We start from the raw sequence: 16,029 nt of genomic DNA, 5'->3' as shown, positions 1-16,029 counted from the left end.
GTATAATATTCCATGCCATAGCAAGGGTGGCAGCATATACATGTGCTAGCTGCAAAGGGCACCCAAAGAGCAAATACCCTTCTTGGGAGTTGAACCCAGAACCTCATTAGAATGGGTTAGGCAGTTCGACTACCACAACAACTAGAAGACTTCGGCAAATGTAAGCATTTTCTTTATATAGTTTGTTTCTTTCACTTCTCAAATACCCTTCTTGGGAATTGAACCAAGAACCTTGTGTTCGAGGGTCAGGCACTTAGACCACTACTCTAACTAGAAAACTTTGGTCAGTGTCAGCATTTTCTTCATAGAATGGGTAAGCTGTACATGTGTAGTCTTAGAGTTGCTTTGCATAACTATATTATCATGAACTAACACTCCTTCCAAAAGATTTTCAACTGATTTCTTTTCAACAGAAAAAATTGTTTGCTGTGTAACCGACATCCTAAATGGGTATCTAAACTTTCATATTATTTTAATTTACCTCATTGCTAGAAGTGTTGTAATAAACCCTTCAACTTGTGATAACTAACACATACCTGTAAGTTCACAAACTGGCTTGCTTTTGTCCCACACTTGACCCTTCTGACAAGTCAAGGTCGGACTTCCTATGAGCCTGTAGCCCTTGTCACATTCATAGTTGACCTTTGAGTTAACCCCAAGGGAGTCTCCATACCTCACCCCATTGGTCAACTCTCCAAGATCAGGACATTTGTCTTCTGTAAAACAACATAACATCGCAAACAAGTACTAAATGGTTCGATTATATATTTGTACAAGTTTTGTGTGGCAAGGTGCACGTACTAATGAAAACTTGAATCTGCACTAACATTTGGGAGTTGTCACTTCATGACATCTTTTATATTTGCATATGTTCGTTGAAGTAAGTTGGTGTATATTTTCCAATTATCATAGGTATATTAACTCAATCAGAGACAGCTTACCTACAACAACTTGCTGTACCAAGAGTTTTTATACTACACAGCTACCGACTTAGTACAGCTGATATAGCTTGCAGTTTATAGGTATAGCTTACAGCTTATATATAGTAATGAATCATTAGAATGTTCTGGAACAGTATTTATAGTATATCACATATCAAACTTAGCATAGTGTGTATAAGTAACGATGATGCAACAATGCTATGACATGTTTGGGAGTTGTTGCTTCATGATATAACATGTTTGATTAGATATTACCTTAATTTTAGCAAACAAGGCTGACAAAAGCAAATCAGGTTGTATTGAGAAAAAAATACTAACATGGAAATTCAAAAATATTTAAAATAAGTTGTTATGACATAATATTATATTAATAATTAATTATCAATATAGCATAATATTATAATACATTATAATTATAATAATTATTATAATTATATTATAAATATTACAATAATTATATATAATATAATTGTTATATTATAATAATATTATAATGTATTAATTTTGTTATTTTATAATTATTAGATAATATGATCATATTAATTATAATAATATTATCATAATATTATTATGATAATAATTTACTCTATCAGAACAAATTATGCAACAGAGATTCAAGACTACTAAAAGTTCATCGAGTCCGAAGGCCTCATATCGTTGTTCATAATTCTCCTTAAAAGGCAGCATCACTCTACACAGTCTTTGTAGCATTTTTTAGCTTCTCTAGACCTCTATGTCTCTATCTGATTATGAGTGGCCCCAAAGGTCACCAGTTAAGGTGTGCAAAGAGCATCTACACTGATCAAACAAACCACAAAATACTAACGTTACTATAACTAGTACAGTAAATCGTCGGCTTACGACCTATGCAACCTTTGCATAAGCGTAGCAAAAGCCTTCTTGGTTATTTTTGTTAGGACTTTTCCTTTTTTCGTTAAGGCGATTTTTTTCTGCCACACGAAATCAACAATTTCTCTCAAAACTAAAATTTGGCAATTTGTGTAATGGTTATAAACGTTATTACGAGATATACGTTGCTCGCAAAGGCGAGATCAGCGTTATCCGTTATTTTAAAAACGGATTCCCAAACAGATAAATGATAAAATCTTTGTTAAAGTTTGAAATTTACTAAAATGCATAATAAGACTTCCTTCAGTATGTGTTTAGTAAGCTAAATTCATTTAAGCTAAATCAGGATCGACAGAATATACAAAATCAACTTACGTCCAATTCGTCTTACGAGTGGCCACCCGGAACCAAACACGGTCGTAAGACGATTAGTTACTGTACTTGCTTTATTTTCGCATCGTTATCTTTATTGTTATGATTCTTAACTAAGTCCGTTATTTGTGGAGAATCTTAATTTATATTGCATTTGCTGACAGTATGTTGTTTTATTGAATGTGAGTTTTCCCCACCTGGCCTATCTAAACTGAGCCTGATCAAGCATGCTGTTAACAGATTTATGCTTTGGCTCTCCCAAATAAAACCACTGAAGTTAAAAGCCTAATGCTGGTTCAATCGTGTAGCAAGATCTTTTCAGCTGTGTGTATGCTAGCTGATCCTCTGTTATAACCTTTCGCTTAATTTTTTGGCTGAAAATTTGCTTTGCAAATAAGCATATTCAACTGATCTGCACCGCTGATTGATATTACACCATTACATTACAGTAAAATGTTCATTTTTTTGTCTACAAAATTGACCGATTGGTTGCCGATAGTGAAAAGTTGTTTGCAAATCTAACAAATTATAACAGTCTTTAGGCAAAATCTTAAGGAACCGTTTTAGCTCAGCAAAGTTTCAAATTTCCTTTAATTTTTTAATTTCTCAACCAATCCAGATTTCGGCAAAAGTATTAGTTAGCGAACACACAGCTTTATTGGCCAGACTAGACAGAAGCACATTGCCAGATAGCAAGAGAATGATAATCACTTATGCTAAATATTTTTGACATTTATTATTGATGACATACTAATTTAAAAAAACAGTTTTCACTATCTTAATTTGTTAAAGTACTGGTTAGTGTTTGGTTGCCCCAAATTCAATTTCAGCTGAAGTTCAATGAGCAACAACAATATTTAGCCAATTGCACGAGTGGGTAACTTCAGCTGTAGTTGCATCATGCAGCTACAATGTTGTTCATTTCATAAAAATCCCAGAGTTATTAAATGCAGGGCAATTTTTTGTTACAGCAGTTTGCAGACTAAAGTTTCAACGTAGCTGAATGGATCTGACCTTTTGACCTTTTTGCATTAATTTATATGAAACTGAGTTTTCAGACATACTTATAAGGGCTTTATGTTGGCTTGAGTCCAGCCATTTTTAATTAGACTTGACTTAATTTAATTTTTAATTTAGTTCATTTTTAGGAAGTAAAAATGATGAGCTTACTGTTTTTGATAACTTTCAAAAATTTAAAACATGTATTTTTTAAGCAACAAGGGAAAAGGGAGTAAAACGAAAAGCATTAAACAGCGCTTGCACAAACCAAATGCTTATGCCACCAAAAACAAGTGGTGAGTGCATTGTGCTAATATAAAAAAGAAACACTGCCCTATGTAGCTATTATCGTCTGCTAAACTTCTTACGGCAGCATCTAGAAGCAGCAATTAAAGGCAGCAACTAGAGGCAGCAACTAGACGCAGCATCTAGACGCAGCATCTAGACGCAGCATCTAGACGCAGCATCTAAAGGCAGCATCTAAAGGCAGCATCTAGAGGCAGCAACTAGAGGCAGCATCTAGAGCATGAGAATACACGAACCTGTTTAGCAAAAAGAAAAAACTAAAATACATTTTAGTTCTTTTCAAATAACAATGGGATCTGGAGTTGCTTTCTCTCATTGGAATAGCAGAAACCACGCTTCATGATTCACAGATGTAACAGCGGCTGATAGCGTTAGTAGTTTAATAGAAGAGACAGTAGAGTTAGCAGCCCAAGTTTCTCACCTTTGCAGACAAACACTGGCCCCGCCCACGTTCCATTGCTCAAGCAAACAGCAGTAGTTATCCCCTCGCTGATGTAAGGTGAGCGACACTTGTATGCGACTTGAAATTTATGCTTAAACCAAATTTTCTTTGGAGCATTGTGGTCAGCATAGTTGACGGAGGGAGGTTCAGGACACATTTTGGATGCTATAAATTATAAGCGAGGGTTAACAGAGCCGCACTGAAGCTTTCACCAACACGACACGTTAGGTGAGACCAGCTGACCATAGCTGACAATAACTGCAGAAATATGCAATGAATAAGGTACAACATCTACACGTCTATGCCGCTATTATCAATTTCTTAATATGGATGAAAACTGAAACAAATTTTATATATTTTTATTTTCAAATTTTATAAAACCTCAACTTCTAGCTTGGAGGCTGAAATAAAAAATGTGATGACCCGTTTGAAAGAGGATAATTTAGTTGCCATCCATTGTTTTTTAGTATGGTGGAATATATAAACTTTGTATTTAAAATTTAATATTTTTATATCTAAGAGAATTACAACTGGGTTTTCCTAATATCAAATTTTACGAAGTGCAAATAATTTTAGTACACAGCTTCATCATAGCTTCCTGAGTTGAAGATTCTAAGAGATCTCATTTAAAGTAAGTTCCTTGCTGCCAACCGAAACAGAGGTTGTTTTTTACAAGACAACTTCCAGTAATGAAGTATAAAAATTAGCCACTATAGATGTAATAGTCAGCACAACTCACATAAAATAAACTTTTAAATAAACCATAACGGCATTTTTGCTCATTTTTAGTTTGGCCCCTCGAGGTACTGTAGATGAGATACAAGAGTTGTCCACTCCTGACTAGGACAAGATAGGGTTAGTAAGCCAAGAAGTTCCCAACAACAGTCAGAAGAAGGTTCCCAATCATGCGAACAAAAAATCACAATGTGAGGAGTTGTCTTTCCTCAGCGCAGCACCGCAGTTGCAATGACTAGCATACCGTCAGCAACCAGCGAAGAGCTACGCATGGGAGTAGCTGGTCACCAAGGGGTCATCTGTAGAATGACTGCTTCTTACCTCCTGCGTTTACATTCTCATTCTGGCTCTCGATATTTTGAGGTAGATCAGACACAGGATCCCTTAGCTCTCTATCACTGGAGGTAGACACCGGTAGGCATCTTGGGGCGGTTCCTGACCATTCTCGATCACCATTGCATATCTATATAAAGATTTCATGTGTTAAATCTTTATTTGGGATGTGCTAAACTTTTTTACCTGATTCGATGATCATGTGAATAAATGTTATTTGAATAAACGTTATTTGAATAACGTTATTTGAATAAACGTTATTTGAATAACGCTATTGGAATAAACATTATTTGAATAAACGTTATTTAAATAATATAATGCAAACACATGTTACATGAGTAAATGATATATTAATGAGCATTAAATGAAGAACGGTAGAGCTGGCTGTTGGTCCGAGAGAAGATAAATCTAACCTGATTTTTTGTGCCACAAATACGTGCCACTCAAATTTACGAGAAATATTTCATTACTGTTTCTAACAGGTTTTTTGCGAACTGTAAATATTTAGTAATTTAGTATCTTTTACCTGGTGTCTTCTCTCTATTTTACCTTTTATCATTTATTTAGTATATATATTTCTTTGAGTTATTTAGTAAAACGAGAAAGTGAAGTTTTTTTTAATTTTCTGTATAAATGACAATCAAGATGAATTTGTATTAACTTAATACTTACTGCAGTTGTCAAAAGACAACTGAAAAGAATAAAAACTCCATGTACATCCAAATTTGGCAAAAGTTCAATATTTTAAAATTTTTTTGAAAGGCTCAATTAAGTATCAAACATCTAGATGACATTTTACAACACCAAAATCCTTCGGAAACAAAAATTACTTTACTTTAATTAAATAAAAGACAAATTACTTGATGTGTGTAGACAGTCAATTTGTGAAGCTGTTAGTAAAGGCACCTACCCTTGTCTCCGCCCCTTCTAGCTCGTAGCCTCTGTTGCATGAATATTTAGCTATGGCTCCTAGCTTATTTCTTCCTTGAATTTTTGCTCTTCCATTTGGCATTTCTAATGGTGTTGGACATTTGCCTTCTAAAAATCATGAGAAACCTTAGTTGATCATGCTTATGAACAAGTTAAGCGTTTTTGCTTACTGACCCCTAACTGAGTTTCAACTTCTAGGCTATAGATAAAATATCAAACCAAGGCAGTCAAAGCTCTAGCCACCAGTTTAGATCGTGAACTATATTTAATTTTGACCATTTTCAATTTTGAAAGTACAGCTATTACAGGCCTACAAGTAAAGCTACATTTTTTGCAAGTATATGCCAGTGTAACAAATTGGTAGTAAGGAGTTGTCACTGCTTGTGATAGAAAAGTAACCAAATTAACACAAACGTTGACAAGGAGTTGTCACCACTTGTAATAAAAAAGTAACAAAATTGACTCAAGTGATGACAAGGAGTTGTCATCACTAGTTGTAGTTGTAGCACTTACTAGGGTTGAGACAAGTAAGCCCACAGATATCATCGCACACGCATTTCTTTCTTCTTCCCTTGCATTCCGAGTCTTTGGTGCAAGCTCTCTTACACTGTCGTCCTCCTATCAAATGCTCCTTTCTTGGACAAACCTCTACTTCCTCTGCTGAATGATTAAAAAATCAGGCTATCAGCCGAGTTTAGCTCTATTATAAACTCTTCAGCTATTCCAATGATGCATGCATATATTCCCTTCGTTGTCACTAGTCATAGCGCAAAACTTGTATGGTTGTTAATACAAATCAGAATGCCTAGTAGGTAATTATATCAACTGCCTTCCTAAAGCTGAAACAAGAGATTTCTCCAGACTAGTTAATATTTTAAAGATGAACTAGCAAAACATTCTAGTAGATTTTGTCAAAATATACCAAAACTTTTCTATCATTTTGCAATTATTTTTCGTGATTGAGATGATCTGACTGCCAGGATGTTTCCAGATTAAAATTGAAAAAACTTGGTCGCGATTAAAGTGCTCAGATCATAAAAAAGTTTGAGTAAGACATCTATAATTGCAAAGAGACTGACAGAATAGAGAAGCATAATGCTGTAACTTGAACGCAATAGCCAATATCAGTTATAGAAATGATAGCAACTAGTGACGTCATATCACACGTATTTTCTTCAGAACGTTTTAATCGCAATCAAGTTTTATTGATTTTAATCAATGGCAGTCAGATCACCTCAAACATCAAACATTTGTAAACAATAGAAAAATACCGATGTTTTTTATGGAATAGTCTAAAATTTTGTGTAAGTTTGTTTTCAAATCTAATCTCTCACAAAACTTGCAGTTTTTAAGTAAGAGTGCTACATAATTACCAACATTTTTTCATAAATGTTTTTTAAAGCTAGGAGATATTATATGGGTATCTACTGGCTGCTGGCAGAATCTTGCGCAGTAAGAAAAGATGGTAAAAATGAAAAACTGGGTAGAGCATGAAAATCCCAAAGAAGTTCCTCAGTCTCAGCAAGAGAAAGCAGCTAGCAGAGAGCAGAGACATGCACCATCAATCTTCAGAATTAGTTTCTCTTAGCAGTTTTATAATTTGTCAAAATATTAAATTTTCTAAGCCAATTGGTCAAAATATGTTCTTTAAGCCAATTGGTCAAAATATTGTTCTCTCAGCCGATTGGTCAAAATATTCTATTCTATCAGTCAGTAGGTCAAAATATTAAGTTGTTTAAACCAGTTGGTCAAAATATTATTTTCTTTAAGCCAATTGGTTAAAATATGTTCTTTAAGCCAATTGGTCAAAATATTGTTCTCTAAGCCAATTGGTCAAAATATGTTCTTTAAGCCAATTGGTCAAAATATTGTTCTCTCAGCCGATTGGTCAAAATATTCCATTCTATCAGTCAGTAGGTCAAAATATTAAGTTGTTTAAACCAGTTGGTCAAAATATTATTTTCTTTAAGCCAATTGGTTAAAATATTACATTCTCTAAACCAGTTGGTAAAAATATTAAGTTGTTTAAGCCAGTTGATCAAAATATTACGTTCTTTAAGCCAATTGGTTAAAATATTACATTCTTCAGGACAATTGGTCAAAATATTATGTTCTTTAAGCCAATTGGTCAAAATATTCCATTCCTCAGGACAATTGGTCAAGACAGAGATCTTAATTAGTCAAAAAAGTTCTTTAAGCTAACTCGGTCAAAGTTTTGAGCTCTTTGAGCCAACTAGTCAAAGTATCAAATTCTCTATGCCAATTAGTTCAAACATTTTCCTCGATTTCTTTCAACTGATTATTTCTACAACAAATCCTGCACACTTTTATTGTAACTGATATGTTATTAACCTGATTACTGATGTGATTCGGGCAACAAAAGTGAAAACAGATTAATCATTTTCAGAAGATCAGATAAAAGTATAATAGCCGTCACCTGATGCTGACACGATGCCGGAATGAAAGGCAACTATGCGCTGATTACAGAGAATTACCCTGTTGTCAGGAAAGCTCACAAATGTAACACTCTTTATGAAGGAGAAAACAATAGAGTGAATGGGCTAAACAGCCCTTTCACCTACCAACAACAAGTCTGTAATTACACGCAGAGTTATGCTATCGGCCAGCAGAAATTAATGTGTGTACGATTACAGTAATTACAAGAGCTCTGATGAGGTATCAGGGTTTCAGGAGAGGAGTTACTCATGTGTCCTTGTTTCTAGCAGCGAGAGTAATTGTCTGGCTCCTCGTATCGGCATGTTCGTATCAAGTTGAAATGGTTAAAAAAATATTTTTCTCACACATTTTTACATTTGAAACCAATTAATAAAAACATACAGCTTACAGATTTTGTTTGTCAGGGTCTTAGAAGAAAGGGTATTAGTTGGTTTTCAGGTTCAAAAGTAAATCGATCTTCTGTACTTGCGATTGTGTTACAAATAAATTTGATGTGTTAGTCATCCTAAAATTGACCTTTTTAAAATTAGCTTTAACAAAAAATGAATGCCAAAGCGTAAACCTTAGCACTAGCAAAGCATTAGTTTTCCAAAAATGTGTGATTTTACTTTATTTTTATGATTTATGACAACATTTTGCTCCCCAAATTTCCAATAACCATTGTTTTTTTTACGATGCAATGAATAATTTTTTGGTAAATTTTGGCTTAATTGTTCAGACCCGTATTTCTTCAAGAAGCGATATTTCTGTAACCGTAGCGAACTTCAAAACTATATTAAAAATTATTTTGATTGAATTCTAGCATTTTGCCAATCTTTGCTAATATGATGTCAGTTATCTTTACCAACCTTTCAACATAGAGACCTGCTACTGACCAACCTTAAATTATGGACAGCAGATCGTTGGCCACCTACGAGAAAGACGACCAATCACGCTTATAAGATTGTGTGGAAGGAAGGTTATAACAGGAAAAGATTCACATTTGACAGACCAATCATCTTGCAGAAAATTGTGAAAGTTTTACTAGCTGGACAGTTTAGCCCATTAAAGCGTTGTTATCACGAGCCACCCGTACAAATACACACACATAGTAGGCAGCATTATGCAGTGTTTTGCAAAGCTAGCAGTACCTGCTGCAGGTGAATCATTAGGGCTTAACCTTTTGCAACGACTACCTAACTTCTTTCCGTGCTTTAGCCGTCTCTTGCACATGGCTGTCACTGTGTTACAAAGAAATAAACTAACTTCATGAAACTCTTGTATAATGTTAATATATGTTATTAACATATACTAACACTATTAATATATGTTAATATACTAATAATAAACATGTTAACATTATGTTAACATATGTTAACATATGTTAGTATACTAAAAATAAACATATATAGCTAACATATGTTAATATGCTAGTATAATGTTGAAATGCTAACAATGCTTTAAAATGATGATGAAAGGGAACCGCAAAGCAGAGTTACTGTCCCACAACCTTTTCAAAGACCTGTGTCAAAAAATTTAATATGTATCATAAAAACTCAGCTTTTTTAAAATGACATGATTTCGAAAATTTAAACTACAGCAAAATTTCTTTGTTTTAAATTAAATACTTTTCTAATTTACGCAGCAAAAATTATCATTTAATATACGCAAGTGCAACCATTTAATATCATTTAAATGTGATGCCTAGTAACAGGAAATCATGGCACCCAACTTCCACCTAATACAATACGATACGATCTATTTGTAGTAGAATCCTACGCAATAAGACACAAGAGCAGTTCCTGTCCAGACATTTTCTACTAATCGAATTTTAAAGTACCCACATCTTGGCTTTTTATGATCTCTTTACGCTGTCTGGATTATACTCCCACACAAAGACTTGACTAGCAGAGATCCAAAAGTAGAACAGACCGAGAAGGGGGGGGGTAGAACTTAGTTAGAAGTTAGAAAAGTTTAAAGTTCACACTTTAAAAAATAGATAACCCTTTTCCCAATTGTGCTCTTCCAAGTGGGAACACAATGGGAAAAGTATCAATGAAATAGTACGAAGGGACGGAAAATGGTGGGAGATGGTAAACAGGGAAAGTGTTAGTAAAATGACAAAAAAAGGATAGGAATGGGGGATAGTAAAAAGGTGAAGAGGTTTGATGAAATGGTTCACGTGTAACTCTTTCATTCACAAACTTGAGTTTTATATGTCAAAAAGGCCACCGCTTATCTCCCTATCAACAAATAACCTCCAGCTTATAGAATCAACATGGCAGTTTGAGTTAGCGACAAATTTAAACATACATTCCTAAAACAAACAACCTATCAGAAATTGTATGAATAGAAATGACAGCTGGTTTATTACCTCTTTCATAAGAGAACAATAACAATAAGGTACTGTTTAAGGCGGCATTTGAAAAATCAAATTAGTTTTGCTGCTGAAAATACTGGAGTAGTGTATTTCCTACTTCGACAGTTTCTGTATTTGCAATCGTATGACTCACTCACCCACTTATGCTCGCTAGTTGACGCTTATTTTTAAATCTGTGTCCTCTATTGATTTTATGAGTGAGAGCAACGCCTCTATGTTTAGTTTTGATCGCGTTTCTATTGTTGAAGTTAAACCAAAGTTTAAATTAGACAAGTCAAATATAGAATTTATGGCTAAGAAGTATTGGTTTAGTTTGAGTTTTCAAGGTTCGAGGCGGCCAAATCGGAAACTGATGATCGTAATCAAAAAAATTTTGATTTGAAAAAAAGCATGCTAACAGAGTCATTTTTAGCAGTTCCCCTTGTTTGCCCAGTCTAAACTGTTTTTCGTGAATTAATGAACACATATCCAAAATCATCCAGTTTTGGTAACACTGTATTCTAAGTATGCAGTAAATTACGGACAATGAGAACCAAAGCAAAAAATACAACAAACAAAAAATACTTCCGTTTCTGTTTCAGCCATTATTCTGATAGAGTAAAGACTTTCAACCTTTAGCTAAGAAATCATGAAAATTCTGTCTACTAAAAAGGGACACTGGTTGACCAATGCTTGCCCACAACATTGCCTCACACTGACATGGTGTGATTCACCCATGCTATCTCTTTTTCCAGAGCCACTTATGGCACTAACATAATTCTTTACTGAGCCTTCAATCGGCTAGTAATAATTACACCTGTTATCACTTGTCATTTTTATATCCATATCAAGCGTGTGTTTGCGTCTGGTTTTGAAATAAACTCAATTTATGAAACAAAGTGTGCAATTGATCATTTCCTAGTGAGTGAACAGGTGGCAAAGCTAGTCAAGGTTTCCAGCTACGATAGAATCATTTATCAAGGATTTATCTACAAATGCAATTCGTTCAAATTCTGGAGTGGTAGATCAAGAAGAAACAGTTTTGGGCAAAAAACATCTTTAAGAGTTGTTTTCAAAAGTTTACCAATATTATGTAACAAATGACTACACAATTTTCTTACAGTTTTCCAATTTTTAAACAATATAAATTATGCTTATTTACCATATTTACCAAAAAACAGTTCCGCCATTAGTATCTGATGAAAGAAGCTAATCTTCCGAAGTAGTCACTATTGCTATTCACAAAGAAAAAACTGTCGTGGGAACATTTGTCCTTGTCTCATTAAAACCGTTATTTCTCACTAGTGTCTAAGATAATTGCTAAGAAAACCGAAACCGTGTAACCAATAGATCACTCATCTTACAGGCTTCCATCCCTTTGTTTTGCTACCCGATGACGGCAATACTCATCGGCAGCGACCTTCCTGTTGAAAGAAGGCAGCAAACACTAGCAGATCATTTGTTGGCAGCAAGCAGCCAGATTTACAGTCAATAAATACTAAACCAGAAGGGTAATAACTCGGTCTAAGTGAATAATAATTGCTATAAATTAGCCCACGTGTTGTTTGGGTGTGACCGGGGCGGCGTGCTTTGCTCCAGTAAAAGTGCCACTAGAGACTCATTAAATGGAATAATATCAACATGCCCGCATCTATTTATGGACTCTGTATTGATGAGATATGATTACTAGGCCTGCGTATTCTGGTCACTTAGTAAAGTTCTATCACAATCACGAATATCATTCGCTGCATTCAATGTGTGAAAAAGTTTCATAATACCAGGAAATGGTGGTCAACATTAGAGTTGTCCTCTCATTAGTTTTTATTTTATTTTTCATAGCCAGATACAAACATTTCCTAATTGATGCCATAGTTTATAAGAGGTAAACATAAATGGCTACTAATATAGCATAGCTATACACTAGCATTACTTTTCAAAGAATTTTTACTTGCCAAAGAACGTTATCAAATTTCTAATCTTTATTATTTAAAGAAATACATTTTTCATGTTCTTTTACAGACATTGAGTTCTTTAGTGTACCGAAATAGCAACTTATAATATGAAACTTTTTGTTATAGAAGTTTCAAATAATCTCTATAATTGCTTTACTTACAAATAGTGTTTATTTTCGTTGATTATCATTGACACATATGATTAAGCTTTCTGGATTTGGTTTATTATAAAAATACTATATTTTATTATAAATTTGTTTATTATATAATTTATTATTTATTGGTTTATTATAAAAAGCCAGAAAAACACATTCAGAACAATCAAAATGACAACTAGAAGAAATTTCAGTTAGGTACTTCAACAGTCTCTGAACTATCTTTTATTAGATTGCATTATAATATACTGTGTTATGTCATATTATCTCATATTATGTAATCACAATATTTTTTAACATTTTACTTTGTTTCATATGAAACTATTTTATATTTTAACAGATTGTATTATCTTATAGTATGTTATAGTATATTATCGTTTATTACTTTTTTGTATATTATATGTAGTAGGCACAACTAAACTTACTCCTCCTGCATGATGAAATGCAATTGTGGTCATTTGGTACGGCGTAGTTTATACTGGTTGCCATAACAAACTAATCAAAAAAGTTTTAATGGTTTTCCCAGCAAACCTAGATTTTTGTCTGATCTAACAGATGATCAAACCTTAATGGATATTCAACTTTCCTCATTTTACCCTACAACTCTCTCTACCCGCCTCAATACCGTCGCATGATGTTAAATCAATACTCCGTCTGTTCCAAAGCGATTTGTGAGAGACGTGACAAAAATCGAATGAAGTCTAAAAGCTTTTTCAACATTGTAGAAAACACTCGACAATAGACATGAGGACTTCAGGAAATTGGCAGATGCCATGATATGGCCATAATTTATGCGACCTTGACACTTGTTGCCAAACATAATTATCTTTGTTTATCACAGTCTTCACTCAGCCAGGGCGCTAGTGACACGGCTGGCGCTTGTCAGGTTGTGAAACTCTAGTCAATTGTGCATGCATTGGTATAGAAATTTCTGGGAGTTTTTCGTGGTTGAATAATTAAATTAGTGGCTCTACACTGCTTTTTAAGATAATAACATTATTTTAAACAAAGACAAAATTATTGCGCAATAAAAAATCTCTGAAATCTTTAACAGAGTGACAATTATGTCGTCAATGATTTCTGAAATGTGTGAGATAACCCAACCAATTATCAGTGAGTACTCAAATCTTCAACTCAATTTTGAGAGATCTGCCAAAACACTCAAATAAAATATGAATACAGTGCGTTTTTGGAAACACGATACAGCTTACTTGTAATAAAGCTCCGATTATGATCGTTTTTGTATAGCTTTAATATTTTTGCTTGTATTTTAATCGGTTTTAATTGGTGTATCGTCCCATAGAGGACAGCTTTGAGCTCTTATTTATAACTGGTTAGTTATTCGAAACAAAGAGCACATCATATAGAGCAATACTAGGGTTTAGTAGTAAACTTGAGTTGGATCTTATCGGAGTTGGGTGGAGTTGGCAACGCTTTCAATCATCTAAAAATTTTTGTTACAGAGATAAGTAATTATGGCACTGATTAGTAGATAGTCTTTGTACTCGTTAGTATTTTTCTACTTGCTATCAGAGAAGACTGAAAGTTCACCTTTGCTAACTTTTTTCGACAAAGTTCGTTTTAGAAGGCCTTGACAGTTTTAACATGTTTTACCCTGAAAGTGGTCTGTGTTGGTGTTAACTTGATATAAATTCCATTGCTGTCAAACCATTTCTACTGCTGATATTGATTTCCATAAAGAGACAGATGATAGATTTTACAGCAGTGTTGGCCATGAAGTAAAGATTACTTCAAAGCCGTTCGGGCAAAAAACTTTTTACGAGATGTTCAATCTATTTTAAAGTATTGATATTGCTCCCGTCACTAGAGCTTTCAATATTACAAAGTTGCTTTGTCCTACGGAAACGCACCATTTACTACTTGACCCAAATAGAGACGACTTGACCCAAATAGAGATGACTTGACCCAAATAGAGACGACTTGACCCAAATAGAGACGACTTGACCCAAATAGAAACGACTTGACCCAAACAGAGACGACTTGACCCAAACAGAGACGACTTGACCCAAACAGAGACGACTTGACCCAAACAGAGACGACTTGACCCAAACAGAGATGACTTGACCCAAATAGAGACGACTTGACCTAACTAGAGATGACTTGACCCAAATAGAGACTACTTGACCCAAATAGAGACGACTTGACCTAACTAGAGATGACTTGACCCAAACAGAGATGACTTGACCCAAATAGAGACGACTTGACCTAACTAGAGATGACTTGACCCAAATAGAGACGACTTGACCTAACTAGAGATGACTTGACCCAAATAGAGACTACTTGACCCAAATAGAGACGACTTGACCTAACTAGAGATGACTTGACCCAAATAGAGACTACTTGACCCAAATAGAGACGACTTGACCTAACTAGAGATGACTTGACCCAAATAGAGACTACTTGACCCAAATAGAGGCGACTTGACCCAATTAGGGGAACTTGAATGTTTAGGGGCAACTTGAACCAATTAGAGATGACTTGACCCAATTAGAGACAGCTTGACCCAATTGGAGTGACCACCCAATTAGAGGCGACTTGAACCAATTAGAAAAGATTAGCCCAAATAATATGGCTGATAAGTGAGATGTCTTTAAACGGTTATGACAGTAATTATAACTCTAAAACAGTTAATGTAAAAACAATGTTTCAGTTTCATTTTGATTTCAGAAAATCAGAAAGCAAAATAAAGCAGTCTAGGAGTTTAATCGTATAAAATCTTGTTCTTCACTTAATAAAACTTATAAAGTCTAGGCGGCAGTCTGAATACCTATAATGGATGATTCGACTTAGTTAACAGGGCATTGTTCTTGGTTTCCTTTTGAAATGCCAAATCAAAAAACACAAAAAAATACTATTTTTACATCAAAATAATTTGAGACTTCTAGCCATTCTTAATCAAACTTTGTTTTACACTCAGGGTTTTAAAACAATATAAAAACTTATAAAGAACATAACCGATATCATTGAACGCTTTATCAGCAGTTGCAGGTATCAATAATGACTGAAATTTATAATTCAATTTTTAGCAAGGAGAGAAATTCAAGGGTATCTACAATAATATTTTTGACTTAAGCAATTAGCAGGATACTCTGCTAGAAAGAGGGAGAGAGAGAGTGAGTGAAGATCGATGAAAAATGTCTCCTCACGACTGAGCGAGGGTATTCCGTGCATTGCCATTCATATTGATTGCATCTGTATG

The 16,029-nt window shown here is 34.4% G+C and overlaps 1 protein-coding gene across 4 annotated transcripts in view; it reads right to left on the bottom strand.

The window, feature by feature from the left end:
• Positions 1–16,029, bottom strand: part of LOC137398574 (protein lev-9-like) — a 30,016-nt gene that overhangs the window by 6,600 nt on the left and 7,387 nt on the right. The window contains exons 3-8 of one of the 4 annotated variants that reach the window (XM_068084727.1): positions 9,495–9,584; positions 6,421–6,567; positions 5,888–6,015; positions 4,966–5,107; positions 3,889–4,074; positions 537–716 (exon numbers count right to left, since the gene is read on the bottom strand). In XM_068084727.1, the coding sequence (XP_067940828.1) occupies positions 537–716; positions 3,889–4,074; positions 4,966–5,107; positions 5,888–6,015; positions 6,421–6,567; positions 9,495–9,584 (873 nt within the window). The remainder of the gene's footprint in view (positions 1–536; positions 717–3,888; positions 4,075–4,965; positions 5,108–5,887; positions 6,016–6,420; positions 6,568–9,494; positions 9,585–16,029) is intronic. The other 3 variants (XM_068084730.1, XM_068084728.1, XM_068084729.1) reach the window with 3 other exon arrangements.

The sequence above is a fragment of the Watersipora subatra genome, chromosome 6 (assembly GCF_963576615.1).
Source record: "Watersipora subatra chromosome 6, tzWatSuba1.1, whole genome shotgun sequence".
Taxonomy (NCBI): Eukaryota; Metazoa; Bryozoa; class Gymnolaemata; order Cheilostomatida; family Watersiporidae; genus Watersipora; species Watersipora subatra.
Note: the sequence above shows the minus strand (reverse complement) of the source record. Positions and strands in the feature narration are given on the sequence as shown.